This window comes from Pan troglodytes, chromosome 14, assembly GCF_028858775.2.
Source record: "Pan troglodytes isolate AG18354 chromosome 14, NHGRI_mPanTro3-v2.0_pri, whole genome shotgun sequence".
Classification (NCBI taxonomy): Eukaryota; Metazoa; Chordata; class Mammalia; order Primates; family Hominidae; genus Pan; species Pan troglodytes.
Genome location: NC_072412.2, coordinates 40,674,255 through 40,697,852, shown reverse-complemented (window position 1 = coordinate 40,697,852; position 23,598 = coordinate 40,674,255). Strand labels below are relative to the sequence as shown.

The 23,598-nt window shown below is 39.8% G+C and overlaps 1 protein-coding gene across 3 annotated transcripts in view; it reads left to right on the top strand.

Annotated features, from left to right (window-relative positions):
- Positions 1-23,598, top strand: part of VWA8 (von Willebrand factor A domain containing 8) — a 395,962-nt gene that overhangs the window by 338,948 nt on the left and 33,416 nt on the right. For all 3 annotated transcript variants that reach the window (XR_010150666.1, XM_003318022.7, XM_016925242.4), the window contains 3 exons: positions 8,770-8,878; positions 12,124-12,280; positions 18,577-18,685. Coding sequence is in view for 2 of the 3 variants with exons in the window: in XM_003318022.7 (XP_003318070.5) it covers positions 8,770-8,878; positions 12,124-12,280; positions 18,577-18,685 (375 nt within the window). In the remaining variant the exon portion in view is untranslated. The remainder of the gene's footprint in view (positions 1-8,769; positions 8,879-12,123; positions 12,281-18,576; positions 18,686-23,598) is intronic.

Sequence of the window (23,598 nt, the reverse complement as noted above, 5' to 3'; positions counted from 1 at the left end):
TATTCAGAACCTTATCATAGCCTGTATCATCTTGTGCTGTGACTTTGTTCCCCTTTACACAATATCCTCCTAGAAGTAAAGATCCTGTGTGAGAAATCTCTGTATCCCACGTGAGTACTAGATGCACCACACACATACATAGGAATGTTTGCACAAGAGTATGAGTGAATGAATACATTCAGTTGCCTGTTAATCAATCAAGAAGATAGTGGGCAACTGTAATAATTAGGATTTCTGTGCTGATGCTGTTATGGTAATTTTTAATGTCAGAAAATTCAAAGCATGTCTCGTTAGAAGTAGGACATCCTCAGGAAGATCAAGACAGTAGCTTCTGCCCTACTGCCTCTCATTCATCCCTTAATACATGAATCAGTTAGTTTGCATGCAGTTGACTCCAAGTAGCAGAAAACCCAAATAACAATGGCTTAACTATAAGGACATGTATTATTTACTTATGTAGGAGATTAGAGGCAAGTGACTTCAGGGCTGGTTCAGCAGCTCAACAATGTCATTGGGGCATAGACTCTTCCAGCCTTCTAATCTGCCATCCTCTTGTTAACACATGGTCACCATGTGGATGCTACAGCTCTATGCATCATATTCTCACTCAACTGTGTCCCAAGGCAGGAAGTGGGTGTATGTGTATGTGTGTGTGTTGGAGGGGACAAGAGAGCAGTGCATCCAGGACAGTGAGAAGCTCTTCTCACAACCATCTCTTCTTTTACCTGGGAAGGCTTCCTAGAAGCATCCTGACAGACTTTCTCTCACGTCTCAGACCACGTGGCTTCCCCTAGACCAGTCACTGACAAAGGAGAATGGGATTATTGTGCTTAATTCCAGCCAAGCGTGATATATCTGACTTCTGTTTAAAAGGAAAAAAGAGGAAATGAACGTGAGGTAGGCTCACATGAGAAATGTCTGCTTTGCCACACTAGTCTCCAGCTGTGTTGTCCAGTCATACCTCCAAAAGCTCACTTTTCTTCCAGGATTATAATCTGGCTATTTATATCATTTTATTGATGGTTTTTAAAAGTCATGAACTCAAGGAGGAGCCTAAAATATATGGTCCTTGCCCAGAATTACAGGGCTTCAGTGAGTCATGTCCCTTCCCTGTGCTGGCTTTACTCTGGAACATTTTTATGAGTTGTAATTTACAAGATCCATGTTTTTTCCATTTTAATTCACATGTAAGGGGATAATGATTCTTACGATTATAGCACACTTACCTAAAAGAAAGCAGATTTTGTCAGCTGTGAGAAATACATCAAGGGGCTCAGCATCGGGTTGCATCAAAAGTTATAAGGGGCCATAATATTTTCTTTTTTGGGGAAATTTTTGGTCCCTTTAAGTGAATTCAGTAGTGTTTATTTCAGTAATTGGAATTACTTACTTGAGCTTTTTCTAGATGAAACCAGCTCTCAAAGGAAGTACATTCCAAATGCTTTTCAACATGCACATGAAAGCAAACAGCAGCTTATCAACTTTCTGAATGGCTAGTGGCTGTCTACCACATGGCTGTCCCAGGAAACAAAATTCCTCAAATGATAAGCCTCCCTGAGTATGTTCCAGTTTCTTTCTGTCCTGGGTTGGACTGTCCTAGAATTCCTGACTTGCATCTTTTATGAATCATTGTCAATTGATGTAAGAGGTGTCCTAAAATGGCTTTGAAAACTTCTTGACATATGTACTCCTCCCATCCACCTGAAGAAATATATTCCTGTGAGTGAGTGAGTGGCATTCATAAAATGACACAAAATTAGATAAGCTAAGTGCCTTCCTTCTAATTAAACATCCCTGGAATTGTCCCTGGAACATATCAGGTTTTGGCTGATGTTTTTGTCAAGAATTTGTCGATTTTGAAACATCTCTGGGCTCCTATTTGGGGTTGGTGTGAAACTGCCTTGTGTTGGCAATGTGAACAGCCCGATTTCCCAGCAGATGGCCTGGCAAGACACACAGGTGGCAAAGAACATGCCAGTTCCTTTCTGCCCAGAAATTTTGTCACCTGTCTTCTGCCTCCCTGATGGCCATTATAGGTTTCTTTGCAACTTCAACAGCGTAATTTGGAAGGTAACTGAGGGAGGCTATTTGAGGGGCCTTTTCTTTTACCTTGTGCCTTCATTTGTAGTACTTATTCTTAAAAGACTGTTCTCTTACAGCAGAATAACTGGATTGTGTGAAATGTCTTAGGGAGATTATATTTGATGAAAGTAAAGTTAGTAGACACATAGGAATTTGCCTTTCATACCTCTTCTGGTTTTTTAAAATTTATTTTTAAATAGTGTACCAGAATACATACACATGCCCCACAAAGTGAGGAATGGTGTTCAGAATGGTTCTTCCAATTGTTTAGACTATTTTTGGAACTTCTCTTTTAGAATTGGCCTACAGAAGAGTCTTAACGCATATAAGCAAACTACAAATGCTCCTTGACTTACAATGGGCTTACATCCCAATAAACCCATCATAAGTTAGAAATATGGTAAGCTGAAAATGTGTTTAATACACCAAATCTACCAAACTTCATTGCTTAGCCTAGCCTATCTTAAACATGCTCAGAGCACTTACATTAGCCCACAGTTGAATAAAATCATATAACATGAAGCCTATTTTATAATAAAGTGTTGAATATCTCATATAACTTATTAAATATTATACTAAAAGTGAAAAGCAAAATAGTTGTATGGGTAATTGAAGTATGATTTCTATTGAATGTGTGTATTGCTTTCATCCCATTGTAAAGTTGAAAAGTTATGTCAGACCATTGTAAATGAGAAGCTGTCAGTTGTCTCATTATTATATAATTGTACCTGGTTTTAATGAAAACCCTACTTTGATCACCTTATTTACCAGATTTGAAATCATTGAATCAGTCACAGCACATCAAAGCTGGGTGTAATGGTAGAAATAATTCAGTTTAACCTCCTTAGTTTCTGATGTGAAAATGAAGGTCCGGAGAACTTACTTGACTTGCCAAAGTTTACCATTAAGTTAGCAAATAGCTTCCACCAGAATTTAACTCTAAGTGTCATTTGACTATTTATTAAAAATCAAATCTGTTTTTAAAGAATACATAAATGTCACCATGAAAGATATTAAAAACCAGCCATAGATTCTGAAGATGCTTCTGAAAGCAGCCCAGAAGTCCTTGGGGCTGTGGCAGGACTATTGTAAAAATTGTGTCTTTCATTTAAAGCAGTGTGTAGAGGGAAATTTATAGCACTAAATGCCCACAAGAGAAAGCAGGAAAGATCTAAAATCGACACCCTAAAAACACAATTAAAAGAACTAGAGAAGCAAGAGCAAACAAATTCAAAAGCTAGCAGAAGGCAACAAATAACTAAGATTAGAGGAGAACTGAAGGAGATAGAGACACAAAAAATCCTTCAAAAAAATCAATGAATCCAGGAGCTGGTTTTTTGAAAAGATCAACAGAATAGATAGACCGCTAGCAAGACTAATAAAGAAGAAAAGAGAGAAGAATCAAATAAATGCAATAAAATATGATAAAGGGGATATCACCACCGATCCCACAGAAATACAAACTACCATCAGAGCATACTGTAAACACCTCTGTGCAAATAAACTAGAAAATCTAAAAGAAATGGATAAATTCCTAGATATATACACCCTCCCAAGACTAAACCAGGAAGACGTTGAATCCCTGAATAGACCAATAACAGGCCCTGAAATTGAGGAAATAATTAATAGCCTACCAACCAAAAAAAGTCCAGGACCAGACGGATTCACAGCAAATTCTACCAGAGGTACAAAGAGGACCTGGTACCATTCCTTCTGAAATTATTCCAATCAATAGAAAAAGAGGGAATCCTCCCTAACTCATTTTATGAGGCCAGCAGCATCCTGATACCAAAGCCTGGCAGAGACACAACAAAAACAGAGAATTTTAGACCAATATCCCTGATGAACATCGATGCAAAAATCCTCAATAAAATACTGGCAAACCGAATCCAGCAGCATGTCAAAAAGCTTATCCACCAAGATCAAGTTGGCTTCATCCCCGGGATGCAAGGCTGGTTCAACATACGCAAATCAATAAACATAATCCATCACATAAACAGAACCAAAGACAAAAATCACATGATTATCTCAATAGATGCAGAAAAGGCCTTCGACAAAATTCAACACTCCTTCATGCTAAAAACTCTCAATAAACTAGGTATTGATGGAACGTATCTCAAAATAATAAGAGCTATGTATGACAAACCCACAGCCAATATCATACTGAATGGGCAAAAACTGGAAGCATTCCCTTTGAAAACTGGCACAAGACAGGGATGCCCTCTCTCACCACTCCTATTCAACATAGTGTTGGAAGTTCTGGCCAGTGCAGTCAGACAAGAGAAGGAAATAAAGGGTATTCAATCAGGAAAAGAGGAAGTCAAATTGTCCCTGTTTGCAGATGACATGATTGTACATTTAGAAAACCCCATTGTCTCAGCCCAAAATCTCCTTAAGCTGATAAACAACTTCAGCAAAGTCTCAGGTTACAAAATCAATGTGCAAAAATCACAAGCATTCCTATACACCAATAGCAGACAAACACAGAGCCAAATCATGAGTGAACTCCCATTCACAATTACTACAAAGAGAATAAAACACCTGGGAATCCAGCTTACAAGGGATGTGAAGGACCTCTTCAAGGAGAACTACAAACCACTGTTCAATGAAATAGGACACAAACAAATGGAAGAACATTCCATGCTCATGGATAGGAAGAATCAATATTGTGAAAATGGCCATACTGCCCAAGGTAATGTATAGATTCAATGCCATCCCCATCAAGCGACCAATGACTTTCTTCACAGAATTGGAAAAAACTACTTTAAAGTTCATATGGAAACAAAAAAGAGCCCGCATTGCCAAGACAATGCTAAGCAAAAAGAACACAGCTGGAGGCATCACGCTACCTTACTTCAAACTATACTACAAGGCTACAGTAATCAAAACAGCATGGTACTGGTACCAAAACAGAGATATAGACCAATGGAACAGAACAGAGGCCTCAGAAATAACACCACACATCTACAACCATCTGATCTTTGACAAACCTGACAAAAACAAGAAATGGGGAAAGGATTCCCTATTTAATAATGGTGCTGGGAAAACTGGCTAGCCATATGTAGAAAGCTGAAACTGGATCCCTTTCTTACACCTTATACAAAAATTAATTCAAGATGGATTAAAGACTTAAATGTTAGACCTAAAACCATAAAAACCCTAGAAGAAAACCTAGGCAATACCATTCAGGGCATAGGCATGGGCAAGGACTTCATGTCTAAAACACCAAAAGCAATGGCAACAAAAGCCAAAATAGACAAATGGGATCTAAATAAACTAAAGAGCTTCTGCACAGCAAAAGAAACTACCATCAGAGTGAACAGGCAACCTACAAAATGGGAGAAAATTTTCGCAACCTACTCATCTGACAAAGGGCTAATATCCAGAGTCTACGATGAACTCAAACAAATTGACAAGAAAAAAACAAACAACCCCATCAAAAAGTGGGCAAAGGATATGAACAGACACTTCTCAGAAGAAGACATTTATGCAGTGGAAAAACATGAAAAAATGCTCATCATCACTGGCTGTCAGAGAAATGCAAATCAAAACCACAATGAGATACCATCTCACACCAGTTAGAATGGCAATCATTAAAAAGTCAGGAAACAACAGGTGCTGGAGAGGATGTGGAGAAATAGGAACACTTTTACACTGTTGGTGGGACTGTAAACTAGTTCAACCATTGTGGAAGACAGTGTGGCAGTTCCTCAAGGATCTAGAACTAGAAATACCATTTGACCCAGCCATCCCATTACTGGGTATATACCCAAAGGATTATAAATCATGCTACTATAAAGACACATGCACACGTATGTTTATTGCGGCACTATTCACAATAGCAAAGACTTAGAACCAACCCAAATGTCCATCAATAATAGACTGGATAAAGAAAATGTGGCACATATACACCATGGAATACTATGCAGCCATAAAAATGATGAGTTCATGTCCTTTGTAGGGACATGGATGAAGCTGGAAACCATCATTCTGAGCAAACTGTCATAAAGACAGAAAACCAAACACTGCATGTTCTCACTCATAGGTAGGAATTGAACAATGAGAACACTTGGACACAGGGCGAGGAACATCACACACCAGGGCCTGTCACAGGGCGGGGGGCTGGGGGAGGGATAGTATTAGGAGAAATACCTAATGTAAATGACGAATTAATGACTGCAGCAAACCAACATGGCACATGTATACTATATGTAACAAAGCTGCACGTTGTGCACATGTACCCTAAAACTTAAAGTATAATTAAAAATAAAATAAAAAGTAAAAATAAATTGTGTCTTTATGATTAAAAAATAAAGTATCTTCTTATTATTTAAAAAAAAATGTATCTTGGCACAGTGGCTCATGCCTGTAATCCCAGCACTTTGGGAGGCCAAGGCGGGTGGATCACTTGAGGTCAGGAGTTCAAGACCAGCCTGGCCAACGTGGTGAAACCCTGTTTCTACTAAAAATAAAAAAATTAGCTGGGCGTGGTGGCGGGTGCCTGTAATCCCAGCTACTTGGGAGGCTGAGGCCGGAGAATTGTTTGAACCTGGAAGGTGGAGGTTGCGGTGAGCCAAGATTGCACCACTGCACTCCAGCCTGTGTGACAGAGCAAGACTTCATCTCAAAAAGAAAAAAAAAAAATAGTATCTCCATATGTAAGTTCCATTCTGTTTGTTTAAAAAAAATTTAGACTGTAATCATACCTTTCATATAGTTTTTTTGCTTTGTTTTGTTTTTCGCAAAGTGCTGGGATTGCAGGTGTGAGCCACTGCACCCAGCCTCATATAGATTTATTAAATTAGCAACAGAATAAAACTGTACCAGTTTTGAAGTGTTCTTTGTCCTTCTCATTTCTCATAGAGTACATCTAGAGGGTGCTGCAAAGATCTCTAAACAGGATCTCCAGGTCTGAGGCAAGCTTGTGCCTGAGCTGCGCTGTCTGATGAGATGGCCACTGGCACACATGGCTATTTAAATTTAAATTTTAGTTAGCTAAATAAAATTTAAAATTCAGGTCCTCAGTCGCACAAGCCATATTTCACATGCTCACAGCCATATTGAGCTAATGGCTAGTGACTACCATATTGGTCACCTCAAATATAAACATTTTCATCAACACAGAAACTTTTATTGATTAGTGCTCTTCTGGAATTCTTGTAGCCAGTATATGTATTTTAATTTACTGCTTATCTCTTACATTATTTATAAACGAGTTGAAAAATGGTGGCAAGTTTTTGGGAAAGTATTTTAAATGTTTTTTTTTTTTCTCTAAATGTTCCTAGCTATCTTGCTTGTTTAAGAAAACAGGAGGAAAAATTATTTTCACCCATTTTTAGAGCATGATTATGTGTGTGGAATTTATATCAATTGTCATGTCTGGCTGCTAAATTTTCTTGGAGTATGCTGAAGTTTTGGCAAAAACTTTGTTGATCCTGCCAAAGCTATTTGCAGAAAAGTCCAGCTAATTAAAATTCCTACGATGTCATAACACTTGAAATGAACCAACTTGAACGTAAGACAGTAGAAGTTGTCTTGATTTTATTCTGAATGGCCATTTTATTTGCAAAGACCTCAAATTACCTACCTAACTGCATTAATCCCAACATCAAGAATGAAAATCCCATATGCCAACATGGAATGGTTAACTCTAAAGACTGACTTCAGGCCCATTTATTTGTAAGCTCTCTTGTTCCACTGTAAGCAGTTTGAGGGCAGGAACCAATCGTCAATGGCTTTGTAGGCCCCATGGTACCTCACAGAATGTTCCATCAGTACATTTTCTTTAAGTCTTATTTGAACAAATGAATGAGAATTTGATCTTGTCTTCTGGGAAATCATTACATCTGAGAGCAGGCTCATGGTGTGCATAAAATGTGAATGCTTTGATTTATTTTTATTGTGGAGTAGTATCTACTGAACTGACTACTAGGATTGAAATTTCTGTGTGGTTGTCACTCCTTTTGGTGACACTGTACTGAATGAAATAGGAAGCAATGAACTTCAGGCTCTCACAGAGGAAGGCTAAAGTACTTCTTATTCTATTTGAATTGCAGGAATCATAAATCTAGTTTTACAATAAAGATGAATTAGGAAAGCTACAAAATACCATAATAAAAATTGAAGTGGGTCAAAAAAATAAATAAGCAGTTTTTAGTATATAACATAAATCTATCACTAAGGCATACATACATAACTTTTTGTTTTTCTTTTCCATATATTATATGTAAAATGGCATCTCTCAGAGTAATGGGATTTCTTTGAAAACAGAATGGGTAAGTGTGTATATAATGACTCAGCTGGATCAACTAGGTGGTGATCCTTTTAAACCACTGGCAAAATATCCCTCTCCAGTGAGATCCATTTTCCCTGCATCTGGTAAGTCTCATGCCATGTGTAAATGCTCACAGCTTGGTTTGCACCAGAAAAATTCTGTAGCTATAATGCAGTCCAGCTCCTTTACTTTTCTTTAAGAGTTTTTAAAAAAATTAGTTCTTTTTCCCAACTAGATGGATGTTGGAATCCATCTGATGGAATTTTTGCCAAATACTCACAGCATTTATCAAGTCCAGTGGCCTGAGGTTATGTGATACCTTAAGGACTTAGGAGAAAATAATTTTTTTTCTGTCATGCAGTCCCTGGTGTTTGTCACAGGATAGTAAAAATGTCTCAATTCTTCATTTTTAGATAACAATCAACAGAGACAGTGGTGAAGATGTAAGCTCCCCCAAACACGGGAAGGAGGACCCAGACAACATGCCTCACGTGGGCGGCAACACTTGGGCTGGCGGAACAGGTTGGTAGCACAGGCATTCTCCTGAGTCAGCCTTCCCGAGGTTTCCCAAGCCCATTAGGCCAGCACATCGCCCCTGAGAAGACTCAGAGACCGGCTTTCCTTCTCAGCCTCCCTCATTACTCAGTTGGATTGTTGTCTTGCCCTCTGCCCCAGCGTGACATCAAGGCATGTGAAGAGCCTGGCATTTGGAGTCCCACAGGCTCTGCCACCCTGTGACCTAAGAACATGCTGACCCCCCTGGAGTTGCTTCATCAGTCAAAGGGGGATAGTGTGAACTACCTTAAATTGTGGTGAGGATTAAATGAGATTACAATTGTTAAGCACTGAGCACAGTGCCTGGCATGAAGAATATTTTCACTAAAGTGTTAATCCCTTCTTTTAAATTCCATGACCTTGGGATCATGCCAGAAATCCACAGTAAATTCTTTCTTGAGCAACTGACTGAAAAGAAATGGTCCTTGTCTTCCACATCTTCGAAGTATGTTGAGGATGCAAGATTTCGAGATAAGGCTGGTTGCAGTCTAAACCGATGGCCGACTCCTTCCTCTTGGCTGCCCAACTAGGGCATTGTTCCCAGGACTGCCGTCTTCCTTTTTCCTCTGCGGCAGCTGGAGCAGACACATCTGCGAGTCCACAGGAATAGGGCCAGACTGTGTGCGCGCTGTCTGAGCTTATCTCACCATGAGGAGTGCTGGCAGGAGCTCTGTACTTCACCTTCCTTAGGATGGTCTGTGCCTCTTGGCCTTGACAGCCTCGGGAGGAAATGGGTTTCTCTGCTGAGACAATGTGCTATCAAATAGGCCTGTGGACTTCTTGCCTACTCTGTTTATTCATCAAGCATCAGCTTTAAAGTAAGGCTATTTTTAGAAATGTCCTTTGATCTGGAAGTTAGCGTCAAGCCAACAAGATTTAATCCATATGGAATGCATTGTGGGACGAGCTGGCCAGATGTGGTTTCCCAGCAGTGGACTACTCTGGGGGAGAAATTCCTATTTGTTACCAAACTTGAATTTACTAGCTCACGTATCTGTCCAGATTGAGGCTACATTTGTTTCACCTGGCTTTTAGTTTTCAATTGATCAAGGCTCCTTGGCTTCAATTTCTCTTTTTCTCTCTGCCATTCTTTTCCCTCAGAATTCTTTACTTTGAACTGAGCTCTGGCCCAACAAGTCATTTGATTCCCCTTTCTTCATCAATGCTCCTCCCTTGCCCACCCTCCCCATTATCTTCTGAAGTGGTTTGGAATGTCCAGGCTTATGCCCTGCAGTCTTAGAACCTCTGGTAAGCACTTTCATTTAAATAGTACAAATTAAAGGCTCTGGAAAGTGGAGATCATGAAGAGCACCTCCTGCTCCACCCCAGTGTGACTTTGCCCGGGGCCCTGCGACTCAGGTGGCCAGTCACTCACACCAGCTTCTGATGGTTCCACCACTTTCTCCCTTTCACCAGAATGATAACATCTCAGCACCTAGGAAGCTTTCAGCTCAAATTCATGATCCACCCATACTCAGGATACCGTCCTGTAGGAAAGGAGTTAGATCCCAGAAACACCTTTTCCTCCTATAGCTCATTGTCACTGTCCAGTTACTGTACCCCTCTGCCTATTGGCTGGCCATGAGTAAGAAATGGGAGTCACACACATCCCAGAAGGAATTTTCCACCACCCATTTCTAAATAAAAGTGAAATATGTTCCAATCAAAAGATTAAAGTAGTGTAATTAATAGGCAGTTCTCATGGTATTTCCCAAAAGGAAATGACCTACCTGGACTTTCATAAGGAAAGCAGTTCATATTGAGTTCTTGGTTTTAGTTTTGTTAGACCAGTTAAAGCTCAGTGGTAAGGTGGAGGTGGGGGTGGTGATGGTGAAAGAAAAATGTAACATAATTTACCCAAAGTCTAAAAGCCTTCAAATTTTCCACTTTATAAAACTAGAAATTGCCTAATTCTGTGTAACTAGGCTTTGTTTAATAATAATAGTAAAAGCAGTCCATTATATGGCTTTTATTATGTGCCAGATACTGCTCTAAGCATTTTAGCTTCATGACAATCCCATGAAGTAAATAATATTAGTATCCCCACTTTATAGAGAGGAGCCTGAGACACAGAGAAGTTAAGTAGTTCCCCAAAGATAAATGGCTGGTGGGTTGGAGCCAGGATTCAAACCCAGGCAGTCTGGTTTAACTATATCATAATATACTCTACAATAGCAGTGTATTATACGATACTGCCCCTCCAATATTGGATTCTCTTCTAAGTTCTCAAGTTTTATGTGAATGAACAAAAGAAACAGGTTACTAGTATTCTGATCTACCCCTAAATAGGGGTAACAATCTTATAGCCCAAAGGCCAAATCTAGCCAACAGATGTGTTTTTTTCTCTGGTCCGAATGTAGTGTTTTAAAATAATTTCAATTTTCATGTATTTAGACAAGGTAAATCCTAAGTTAGCCAATGTCCCCACCACTTTTTATCATATGACCTACCTGGCCTTACAGGCATTTACAATATGAACAGTTCATACAATGTTATGTTATAAAACGTAATATGTATATGTAATATGTATTATGTAAACTTGAGTTTCTATTGAAAGACTGTTCTAAAGCTGGTGGTGTTTATGTTATATATTGTTCAAACCAAAAGTCAAAGTTGGTGTAATAATTGGCTTCTAATCTTGGCTAAGCCAGTGATACGAGGTCCTGAATATGTCATTTAGCCTCTCTGTGCATTATTTTTATAATTTGCAGAACAGAAAAAAACAGTATTTATAGCTCAACTGTCTAGGTTTTTTAAGGAAAACTAAGGTAATATGTGAGGGAGGGAAACAGTTGTTCATTTAATTAGCAAATATATACTAAGTATCTATGATATTCAAACCACTCTTATAGGTGCGGTAGTGCAAAAGTAAATAAAATATCTCATCCATCATATAGTTGGTGAGAAAAATAAATATGAAAGGATAACAAATAGTACACAAGAGCATGGATCCTTATGAGGTAGCAGCATTAGCTAAGGTGTCATAGAAGCTGGAGTAAGCCTTGATATATAGGTAGTATTTTAATGGATGGGAAAAAGGAAAAGCATCCTAGACAAGAGAATACATCTTTTTCCAGAAGGTAATTTGACTGTTTAATTACTAGTTAAGTACAATTAATATCCTCCACAAGGCTGTCCTAAAACCATGACCCAACTTTTGTTCTGTGGTCAAGTTCAGATTTATCATCTGAATTTCCACGTTTTCCTTCCAGGGGGAAGAGACACGGCAGGCCTGGGTGGCAAAGGAGGCCCTTACCGGCTGGATGCAGGCCATACGGTGTACCAGGTCTCTCAGGCTGAGAAAGATGCAGTTCCCGAAGAGGTCAAGAGAGCTGCTAGAGAGATGGGCCAGAGAGCATTCCAGCAGAGGTCAGTGTTCCCATCGCATTTAGGCCAGCACTACTGCTATGGTGAAATGTCATGATGGACTGTGGGGAAACCTAGATTTGTGTGTGTTTCCACCTCCACCTCACGCAGCAACTCGGACCTCAAACTGAAATCCACAGCCATCCCCGTCCCTAACGGAAACAGCCAAATAAACAAAATCCCTGTTCTTTCTACTCAGGCTCCTTAAAATCTAAAGCTCAAATCGCCCCATCCATGTCTATCTGTTCCTAGGCAACATAGGGAATTCAGGTAAGTCTACATAATGGTCCCTTCCTGCCCTCAGAAATCTTGCAGATTAGTGCGGAGACAGGACAAGGGAACATACATACACACATGCACAGAGTTAAGTGCTAAAGTCATAGGGTGCGGAGGCTGTCCCCTCCAGCAGTGCAGAGAAAGGCAAGTTTAGTGGGCTGATGTGAGGTGGGGCCAGAGCTCAGCTAGGATTTAGAGATGGGAAGAGAAGAGCTAGGATATTTCAGAAAGGGAAACTAAATGAGCAGAGGCACCAGGGCAGGATGAGCATAGTGTCTATGGCAGAGAGAGGCAGCTAGCCCACTCAGGATAATGGGTACTAGCTCGGGAGGAGGGACAGTGAGTTTGGATGGGGAGGCCTCATCAGTTGAGTAGAGGCCTTAATCTAGGCCAGTGAGCCTGTGGCCCTCGGACATTCCCCAGCTGTTCTGGGCCACTACAATAGGAGCCATTTAAAAAATAAGAAGAATCCACATGATGTTGCCCTAGACATCCACATGTGTGCTTCAGCTAAAAGTGAAAAATACCAAAGAACCACCAGTATTTCCTTTTAGATTCCAGGACCTGGTAGTAGTTTGGGAAACAGATTTACATTTTTGTGCTGCATGAAAGGAGCTGGGCGCAGTTAGAAAAAAGCATGCTAAAGTGTATGAGTTATGAAATTCCTCCCACGTAGAACATCTGGTATTACATTACATGCTGTGCTGCCACATCCTGCAAGTAAACAGTACAGGACAATAGAGACAAGAATGCAGGCCCTGCCGCCACACCCTCAGGAAAGCCTGCCAGCTCAGACCCTCGAGGGTTCAGCAGGTAAATAACACACTTGATGCTAGAGGCAAGAGTGTTGCTCTCAGCCCTTCTGCTGGCTTCCCTGGTGACTGTTGACAGTTTATCTGTCCTCTTTGTGCCTGAATTTGCTCTTCTGGAAATAAAATTCACTCTCCCTTTCTCCCAGGGAGGTTATGAGAACAGGTAACTATGTTAGGAATGAAAGTGTTTATGCCTCTCAAAAAAGGGTAGAGAATAGTGTAGTGAACAGTCTTGTTAGAATGAAAGTTCTCTGCATTTCTTATGAATTATAAAGTACCCATTTAGAAAAAGAACTAAACAATTGGAAATGTGTCATTCTCCCCTCCGCAATTAATGAGTTCTGTTGTTGCCACCCTTAAAACCTGCCAAGTAATTGTTCAGTCTAATTTTTTGCCCAAGTGGACAGGTAGATAAGAGTGTTCTGGCACACACATAGTTCACAGGGAGGCAAAAAGGTAACAGTGCCTGGCCACAAGTATGTACGCCCTTCTCCTGTTGCCATAATAGGAGTAAGGAGTGTGGTTCTCTTCAGGACAATTGCCCTACAGGGGAAGAAGTAAGGGGCATCTGTGCCCTTAACGCAAATGAATTTAGCGGATGTAAGAGAGGAAAGAGAGGACATGGGGAAGGGATGAGGAAAATATACACCTCTAGTAAATGCTGCAGAGAAGAGTCTCAGTTGAAGTAAAAGAGAATACCATAAGGTGGTTGAAAGACAGAGGAGTTGGCCAAGCCTGTGAGAAAGGAGAGAAAGAAATAGAAACACATGGAGATCCTGAGAAAGATGGGGCAGAGCAAAACACCAAGAGAAAGATGTTGCTTTCTACTTTCATGTAGAAATGGGACTTTCATCCCATTTGGTGAATATTTCATTTAATGCTGCTGAAAATTTTTCAACTTTTTATTAGGAACTTTTCAAACATAAAAGTTGAGAGGAACATATAATGAATGCGATGGACCCGACCCCCCAACTTCAAGAGGAAAACTCTGGCTCTACTCCTAGTCTTCTCTGCTGGCTTGTTTTGAAGCTAATCCAAGACTTCTATCATTTCATTGTCAATATTTCCAAGTGTATCTGCATAATATAAAAACAAAAAAATACTAACTCACAATACTATTATTAAGTCTTTAGAAAGTAATAATTCCTCACTATCATCAAATAATAGGTTTTAAAACGGTTTTGCCACTTAGGCATATGGAGAATGAGGTCGGTTCCCACCATTGATGCTTTTATGGCATCCTGTACCTTTTCTCCATAACTCTTATCACTCTTTCCCGTTATGTGATTTGTGTGAATAATTGGTTGTCTCTCCTCTGACTATAAGTTCCTGGGAGGCAGGCATCCATCTGTTTTGTGCTCTAGTATAACCCCAGGACCTACACCAAGAACCTGGTATGTAGCAAACCTTCATATGTATTTGTGGAATGAATGATACACACATGCATACAAGTAATGGAATCATCCTTTAGTACTTAATTCAGAGACTGGCTGAAACTAGGCAGTCCTAGCTGTGAGCCAGAAAGTTTGTGTAGTGCCTTGGAGAGCCTAATGCTGCTAAGTGGGTTCCTGACATCATCAACACAGCATTTTGATAGCATCTGTTTGTATCTGGTTTTAAGCTAGATACCAGCCCTTACATATCAAGAATGTATTAACTCAGGCAGACTAACAGAGAGAGACAAGCATAAAACATGAATAAAATAGAACAGAAACATTATACCAGTGAAAAGCAAATGAAATAGACAATGAGGTACATGTACACACTTAGAAAAGCGTCTAGGGTAGGCACCAGCTGTGGAGATTGCATCCACTACCATTTGCAAAACTAATCAGCCTCACACAGTGGATCTAAGCTTATGTTTGTTTTCCTTATAATTGATTCAAAATTATAGTATTTAAGTGTGACCTATAAGAAAAAGTAAAATGAGAACTAAAATTCCCAGACTCTTACGTAACAATAAATATACCCTTTAAAAATATACTGTGCCAACAAAATGCAGTTAGTCCACAAAGATTACTAGGATGTGAAGCAGCTGTGCCCTGCAGTTTTGATCAGGGTTAAAGAAGCAGAAAGATATGTTTCCAGCTAGTTTTGTGGGCCTGAGAGTATTAGCAATGGGTACCTCATTTGATCCAGAGGCTAAAATTTCTTTTCTTTCTACATCCCTTGCTTCAGTCATCATCTTTCAAAATTTATCAGCTTTGATTGCCTTGTAGGTGATCTTTCTGAAAACCGACACAATCTGGAATATGGTTTCCAGATTTCTTCATAATTAAAACAGCATGTGGTGTGTTTTGGGTGCAACATGATCGCACCAGTGGTAGGCCTATAACTGAAGCTAATTCTGATCACTCTGCCAAGATCAGTCTGCTCGAGGTGGCTTACCAAATGGCTAGCTCCTTCCTTGATATGTTTGTGTGTATGTATGTACATATGTGCTTTTATGTGTGTATATAGGTTTGTATTTATGTATACACCTACAACCCATACCTCCAACATTGCATGTGTGTGCGCACGCACACACACACACACAGTAGTTTAGACGATTGTGTTGTGGTTAGGCTTTTGAGACGTATGTTCATTATTCCCTGTCCTAATATCAGTACCTTTTATATTTATAGAAGTATATGGCATATTACCTAACATATAATGGATGCTGAAAATGAATTGAATGGCTGAAATAAAAATACAACTCAGGATTATTTAAAATGCAGCATCTTAAACTAACTGTAAGTAGAAAGTTCATTTGCTGGGTGACCTCTCTTGGGTTTTACAGAGTCGTATCCATAATGCGCTAATTTAATCACATATTTCTATATATTCTCTCCTCCATCCCCTCCCCACCCCACGGACAGCTGTGTCTACATTTGTTTCTAATCAGTGCTAATCTCACTTATTTGAGAAGAAGCATATTGACATATAAACACACACCGGTTTAGGTATGAAGGGGTAGGTGGCATGTCCTGCATTGTTCATTGTGCCCAGCTTCTGTCAGCCTTGATACTTGAGACATAACTTAATCTAATAAAAAGTCATAGAGAGATTTCAGAGACTGCCAGAAACTAAATACAAGAGGTATTGTCAGGAGGTCAAGTTCTATACACATATTTCTTTTTATTCTTCAGGACTGAGAGTTAATTAGATTTAGAAAGGCACCTTGGCATGTCACCTCAAGATACAACCATTCAGATATTATAGTGGCCTTGTCTGTATTTACCTTTTAATAGTCACTGTTTTCAAAGTGCCATCCAGCAGCACTTATTGAGTGCCACTGTGTGCCAGGCAGGTATTGTGGTAGGTACTGGAAGTTCAGTGAAAAAATAGAACATGGTCCTTCTCCCTGAGGAATAGAATAGAAAACATCAGAGTACATCCCATGTAATAAAAGTATTTTTCATTAAATTTTTGGTTCAGTTATCCTATATACATACATGCATTTGTGTATACAAGATCTCAATGTAAAACATTTCCTACCATGGAAAGAAAAATGTGAAAACACCATAACAGAGGGCAACAGGCCTATCTATTAAAGCAGTAAAGTATGCGAGTTTCATGGTAGATGTCTGTATAGGGCACATGAAAAGGGAATGGCCAGCTTTATGCAAGGGCTCAAGCAAGACTTCAAAGGATGTGGACTTTGAGCTAGATCTTGAAACCTAAGTGGGTATTATCCAGTGGGGTGATAGGGCAGGAATGTCAGTCTGCCCCATGGTAGTCTAGGCCTAGCATTACGTAATTGTAATAAGCTTCTAGCGCTCTCCCCCATGGTGAATGGATTTTTCCCAGTGCTCAACCTGACAGGGAGGAATAGAGAACATTTATTCTCATTCAGCATTTGAGGTTTCTGTTTTAGCTCAAGGTGATAAAAAATACACATTAGATAAGAGTTTCAGCAATACACCTAGGATTCATATCTCCAACATTGCATGCATATACATAACACACTAGTTTAGAAGATTATGTTATGCTTGGGCTTTTGAGATATGCACTTATTATTCCTTGTCCTAATATCAGCACCTTTTATATTTATAGTAATTTATAGAAATGTATGATTAAGTTAATGTATTATGGATACAGCACTGTAAAACCCAAGGGAGTTCACTCTGAACTTTCTACTGATGGTTTAAGATGCTGCATTTTAAGTAATGCTGAGTTGTATTTTTATTTCAGTCATTCATTTCTACTTATTTTGAGCACCCATTATATGTTAGGTTCCATGCTAGGCACTGTAAAGATAAAGATGAGAAAGACTCAGCCCTTACCTAAAGGAGTATAGAGCCTAGTTGGGGAGACAGGAGGCAGATAGTTACAGCATGGAGAGCAAATTCTCTGAGGGAAGAATGAAGTGAGATAAGAGCACAGAAGAAAGACCCAGGGATCAGAGCAGACTTCCTGGAGGAGGCAATCATTGACTTGAGTCTTGAAGAGTAAGTGGGAGTTAGTAGGCAAAGTCAGGGGAGGGACACTCCAAGTGGGAGAGAAGCACTTGCAGGGCATGTGATGTGTACGGGGAGCTTCCAGTGTGCTGGTGGGGCTTCAGTGAAGCAAATGATAAAAACTGATAAAAAGGAGCAGCATACTGGGAAGATAGAATTTCAAAGCCACAATAATATTAAAATACAATTGTCCTGTTTAAATTACACTGTCAGCAATTTTAGAAAACTCTCACATAGGGATACATAGCAGCACATTAACTTACATTCTTTAGGCTTGAACTGTTATCTTGGTCAACCAAATACATGATCTCGATCTTAAAAAGCAACCCATGGGAACCCTCTTAGGAATCTGCCACATGAACTGATCGGCTGCAAACATCACAATATGGCTTTGGGATATAGCAATGGTGTGTACCACAAAGCCAATTCATACTGGCTCATGAGAGCCAATTGTGCACATTTTTTTCCAACTCACTGTTCATAGCTTGTAACTGATCATGGTGGCAATGTTTACATCATGGAAATCAGCAAACACTACAAATCTAGGACTTTTTTCTTGTCCTAGTTTGTTAACCATTTACTAGCACACTACTGGATGTTACCTCCTTTGAATCTGGAAGCACAGCTGGAGACATCACTTCTTGCCTTTTCTCCTCAACATGAATCTGAGTTTCCAAGGAGTTTGCTAAAGTTCCAGCAGGAGGCGAATGGAAGTAAAAACCCACATATACGTGATTTCAGCTGTTAACTTTTTATACTCTTCTGGTTTCAGGCTAAAGGAGATCCAAATGAGTGAATACGATGCTGCAACCTATGAAAGGTTTTCAGGTGCTGTTCGGCGACAGGTGCACTCCCTCCGAATCATCCTGGATAATTTACAGGTAATCTTCTACTTATGGACCAAGAAAATAACCTGGGCCCAAACCTGGACACATTCCTAAAGTCTTGGAGAAAATTATCTGAACCCTAATTAGCCAGTCCGAAAAAATGTCTCAGTGTGAAAATGTCTGCATAAAACTCGACTATCCCATGGCTTTCTTTTTGATCATCCAGTGTATGTATTCTGTATGTCCCCTGTCTCCTCCTCTTTCTGCCCTCCCCTTGCTCTCACATTGCCTGCCCTTTTGCAGTTTCACAAAGCTCTCAATGCTGAGGAACAAGTTGGTACTGCTACTGCTCCTGAAAATATTAAGACACTTCAGTATTTCCTAAGCACGACTATTGTTTGGAGATTTCAAATTAGAAATTGTGCTCTGTGGTCGGTTTGCACAAATAATTTAGGAGGGGCTGAGTGTTCCTTAAAATCAGAAACAAAATCAGATTTTTTGTCTAAAGAGAAAGCAAAGCCTCATTTCAGGACAAAGGAAGAAGGTTGGGAGCCAAGCTGTGCCCTGCTTCTCCATTCTACTCTGGAATCTTGTGTTTCTTTTCCATGAAGTATTTCAAGGTGATTGCCTTTCCCTTTTTGGTTCTTATTTGTAATTGTTCTTCTGGGGGAAGTTTTATTATTTTTGCTAAATATTGGGGATTAGAACTTCTGTGATGCCGTTTTTAATCCACCATTTTAACCCAAAACTCTGGAAAAGCCTTATTTTTTCAAAAGATCTAATCCGTATCCAGAGATTAATAAAAGTTCTGTCATTTCCAGGAGGAAAGATCTTTATAATAATTAACCAGATGTCTAATTTCAAAATCCAAGAAATGTAAAAATTAAACCATGTACTTTAAAAAAAATCTATATGCAGTTATTTAGGATAAAACAGCATAAGATTTTATATAAACTATATGTGAACAACATGATATTGAATGATTGGATCTTCTTACATAGTCACTCATTTGACAAGTGTTCCTTGCCCTGGACATTGAGAGCACCAGGACACTGCCAGGTTGGCTCTGAGCTTCAGGGTAAGGCAATAGTTGGCTAAGGGCCAAAATGGATGATTCAGAGGAGGTGAGAGTAATGGGAGATGGTGCCTATCCTAAGACTTGAGAATGAGTATGGTTCAGTGATTCACTCACTTCTTAAGTTCTCGATGCACACCAGGCATTAGAGATAGAAAACTAAGATACATCTTCTGCCTTCAAAGAAGGGACTCAAAGTCAACTAAATTTCCTGAGTTCTGTAGAGAATTTTGCACACAATGCTATGAGACGAAATGAGGAAAGGCTTCATGGAGAATGTAATGTTTGAATTTACTCTTGAAAGATGCTAAGGAATTTCCCATGTGCTTAAGGAGTCAGGGCATGTCCAACAGAGGAAGCAGTATGCACAAGTGCACAGAGGTATAGGAGAGCACAGTGAGTTCAGAGAAGGACAGAGTATTTGGTATGGCTGAGAAAAGCACACCCTGGTGGGAGACAGTGGCAAGAGAAGAGGCTGCCAGAGTCGTAGGCACCAGATCCTGAATAGCCCTGGATGCCACAAGAACAGGCAGACAACATTGAGTCCTACCCTGTGGGCAGAAACAGAGACGCTTAGAGGATTCACAGTGCTACAAAGGGATATAAGAATACATTTTTAATTGAAGGTGTCAGATTCCTCATCTGGTATTAGTTGATGTCTTAATTGGTATTTGTTGGGGACTATGCTATAGTTGCTTTTACAAGCACTATCACATTTAATCCTCAGATCAGTGCTTTAGATAAATGGTATCATGTTTATACAATCAGCCAAAAGATGAAAAGTCAGGTCCACTGCTCTGACTTCTCACAATCACACACAAATGAAGCCTGGGTTAGAATTAGAGTTAGCATCAAGGAATGGCTCTTCCACTAATCACCACAACAGTGAGACCAGTATCAGAAAACAGTGTCCAGTTTTGCTTTCAGCTTTCAAAGAGGAATGAATGAAAACTCTGAAGGTCTCAGGTAAAAGCAACAAGTAAGATTAAATGCATGGAAAACAAAGTAGCACCCATTTTTTAAAAATCCTTAAGGGGGTTGGAGTCAATAACTTACTAAATATCCTCAACGAGAGTAATTATTTCAGGGGAGTTTTTATTATCTTCCTCTGTGGAGATCTAAAAAGAGAAAATAGGCTTAACTAATACCAAGAAAGAGTTTTAAGATATAGGAAAGAAGATAAAAGCAATTTAATCCTTGAATAAGTAGCTAAAATAGATGTAGAACTTCCGTCTTTAGAAATCTTTACAAACAATACCAGCATTATAATAATAGCAAGCATTTACTGAGAATTTACCATGCACCAGGCATTCTACTAGGTGCTTTACATCGTCATTGTCACCAAGATCACCTCCATCATTATTGTCATTCTCTGCAGCCAGACAGCCTGGGTTCTGTAAAATGGGAATGACAGATACCAGTATGTTAGTGAAGAACTCAGATGATATGCTTAAACAATGCCTAGCATGCAGCATTCTCTATAGAAGGATTCACTTCATCGTTACCTTCATTGTACTTGCTAAGATTTATCAGCCTGGATTACAGGCCAGGTACCCAGTCAGGTACTTTACATTCATTGTGCTATTTAACCTCTACAGAAACCAGTATGTATAATTTTCTACATTTGATAGATGAGGAAACATACATTGTGTCAATTCTCATAATCCTGTGAAATATTGGTTCCATTTTTGCGATCTTTTGCCCCCACTTTATAAATGAGAGACCGGAAGATTAGAAAGATGGTGTAACCTGTCCTGGGCTGTATGGCTAGCGAGGCAGGTGCGGCCCAAAGCTCAGTTCATTATTGTTTGTTAGGGTCTCTTTTCTCTTCTTCCAACTCAACAATTCCATAAAAAGTATATGCTTACATATACTCATAAAACATTTTGCATCATTATCCAAATGCCAACACAGCATTTTTCAAGTGTTTTCCTTATTGAATCTATTTTTAATCCATAGGGGAGTTATTCTCAGGTGGGCCTTCTAGTCCTCCATTTAGGAAGATAGGGCTAGTTTAAAACCTAGCTACTGACCAAGCATGGACACGGCCTTGTGTAGAATATGGAACTTTAGATTGAAAACAAAGCAAGGAACCTTTGATTTGGTCCCATTTTGCCATCTTCTGCCAGTCCTGTGTGGCTCCAGTTGACTAATATCTTCCAGCTGTTTTGAGGTTGCTATGTAATCCAAGTAACCATGGGTGTTTCCTTGGTGAACGGCACGAAGTTTGGCCAGGAACTAGCAAATCATCACTTGAGATGACTTTCCAAAGCACAGCCTCAGGCCCACTCATTGATTCCAGGTGGGATTTGAGGAGCAGGAAATGCTGTTGCCACCCATGTTAATGTCTGCTTTAACATGTGCCTATGTTGCAGTACATGTCTTCCCTCTCGATTAAGATAGCTATCACCGGTGACTTTCCTTGGCTTCTTTGAGTTATTGAACCTTTTCCCTTTTGTGAATCGATTGCATGAATCTTCTCATCAGTCCATAAATACTTCAATTATACTTGGTTCAGAATCTCAATCTCTTATTGCACGATGCATGCTCTAACAAAAGAAAACATCCATTCTTACAAAAAACCACTTGATTTTAATCATATCTTCTCTCCAATGTTTTTCTGATCTATAATCATAATTTCATTCTCAGGCTAAACTAAATTAACCTTTCTCTGATTGCTTTGGCTAGCATGCTATCTCCATGAACAAACAATTATGTTCCTTTTTTCCCCTGTGGTGTTTCAAAATAAGCTTTTGTTCAGATAAATAGTGCTTTGAACACTGATTGTGTAGCACACACTGTGTTTGGCACTGAGGGCACAGAGATTGATAAGATAGTGTCCCTGTACTAAGAAAATTCTGGGCTTGAGGGGCAGAGAAGGCAGACACCTAAAGATCTCATTCCATTTAATATGGTAAGTACCTAGGTAGAGGGAAGCTTAGAATGTGGTGGAGCTCAGAAGAAAAGGATTCAAGGATAGATTTTGAAGGTAAGGGTACATGAGCTGAGTCTTGAGGGACACACAAGTATTAACCAGACAGAGAAGGGTGGAAACAATGCCCCAGAAGAGGGCACAGCACAGACAGATGCATGACACTGTGTGGTCTCAGGCATGAGCTGACAGCTGGTTCTATCTTCTTTAGGAAGTTTTGTAGCCATGGAGGAGAAAGTTCAGAGACAAGAGAGGTGGAAGCCAGGAGATTAAATCATAAAACAGTATCAGTTATTCGGGTGAGAAGTGATAGGCACCTGAGCCAGCGTAATTGAAATGAAAATGGAAAGAATGAGACAAATTCAAGAAGCAGTTTGGAGGTAGGACAAAAAGACAAGTGACACTGAATGCGAGGGAAGGGAAATGGGAGGTTTTCAAGCCCTGGAGGACAGAAAGAGACACAGGAAGAGGACAGACTTGTGAAGAAAGCAGATGTTTGCTTTGGATGTTATAGTATGTTTTCTCACTATTGGGACACCTATGTAAAAATATCAAGCATGATGTTTAAAGTTTTCAAAACCTGAATTTGGAGTTCAGGAGCAAGGTGAGGACTAGATAGGGTTTCATGTTTATATGGCTATCTGTATATGTATTTTTCTGGTCATCTGAATAGAGGGACAGCCCAAGCCAAAGGAAGATGTGTCAACTAAGGCAAGAGTGCAGAGCAAAGAGAGGGGAAGGGTGAGAACAGCCGTGTCAAGGAACGTCTACATGTCACAGGAGAGCAGCAAAGTGCCAGTTACTCTTTCTTAGCACATCATGAATGGCTCATCACTCAAGACACGGTGTCAGTGTCCAAGAGAGGACAACTTCATCCAGGTGCAGCCTAGAAATATAGTCCTGACTTCTGGGCTGCATGACTATGGGCACTCTAACTCAGTCTTTGCCAGGTGACCGTTA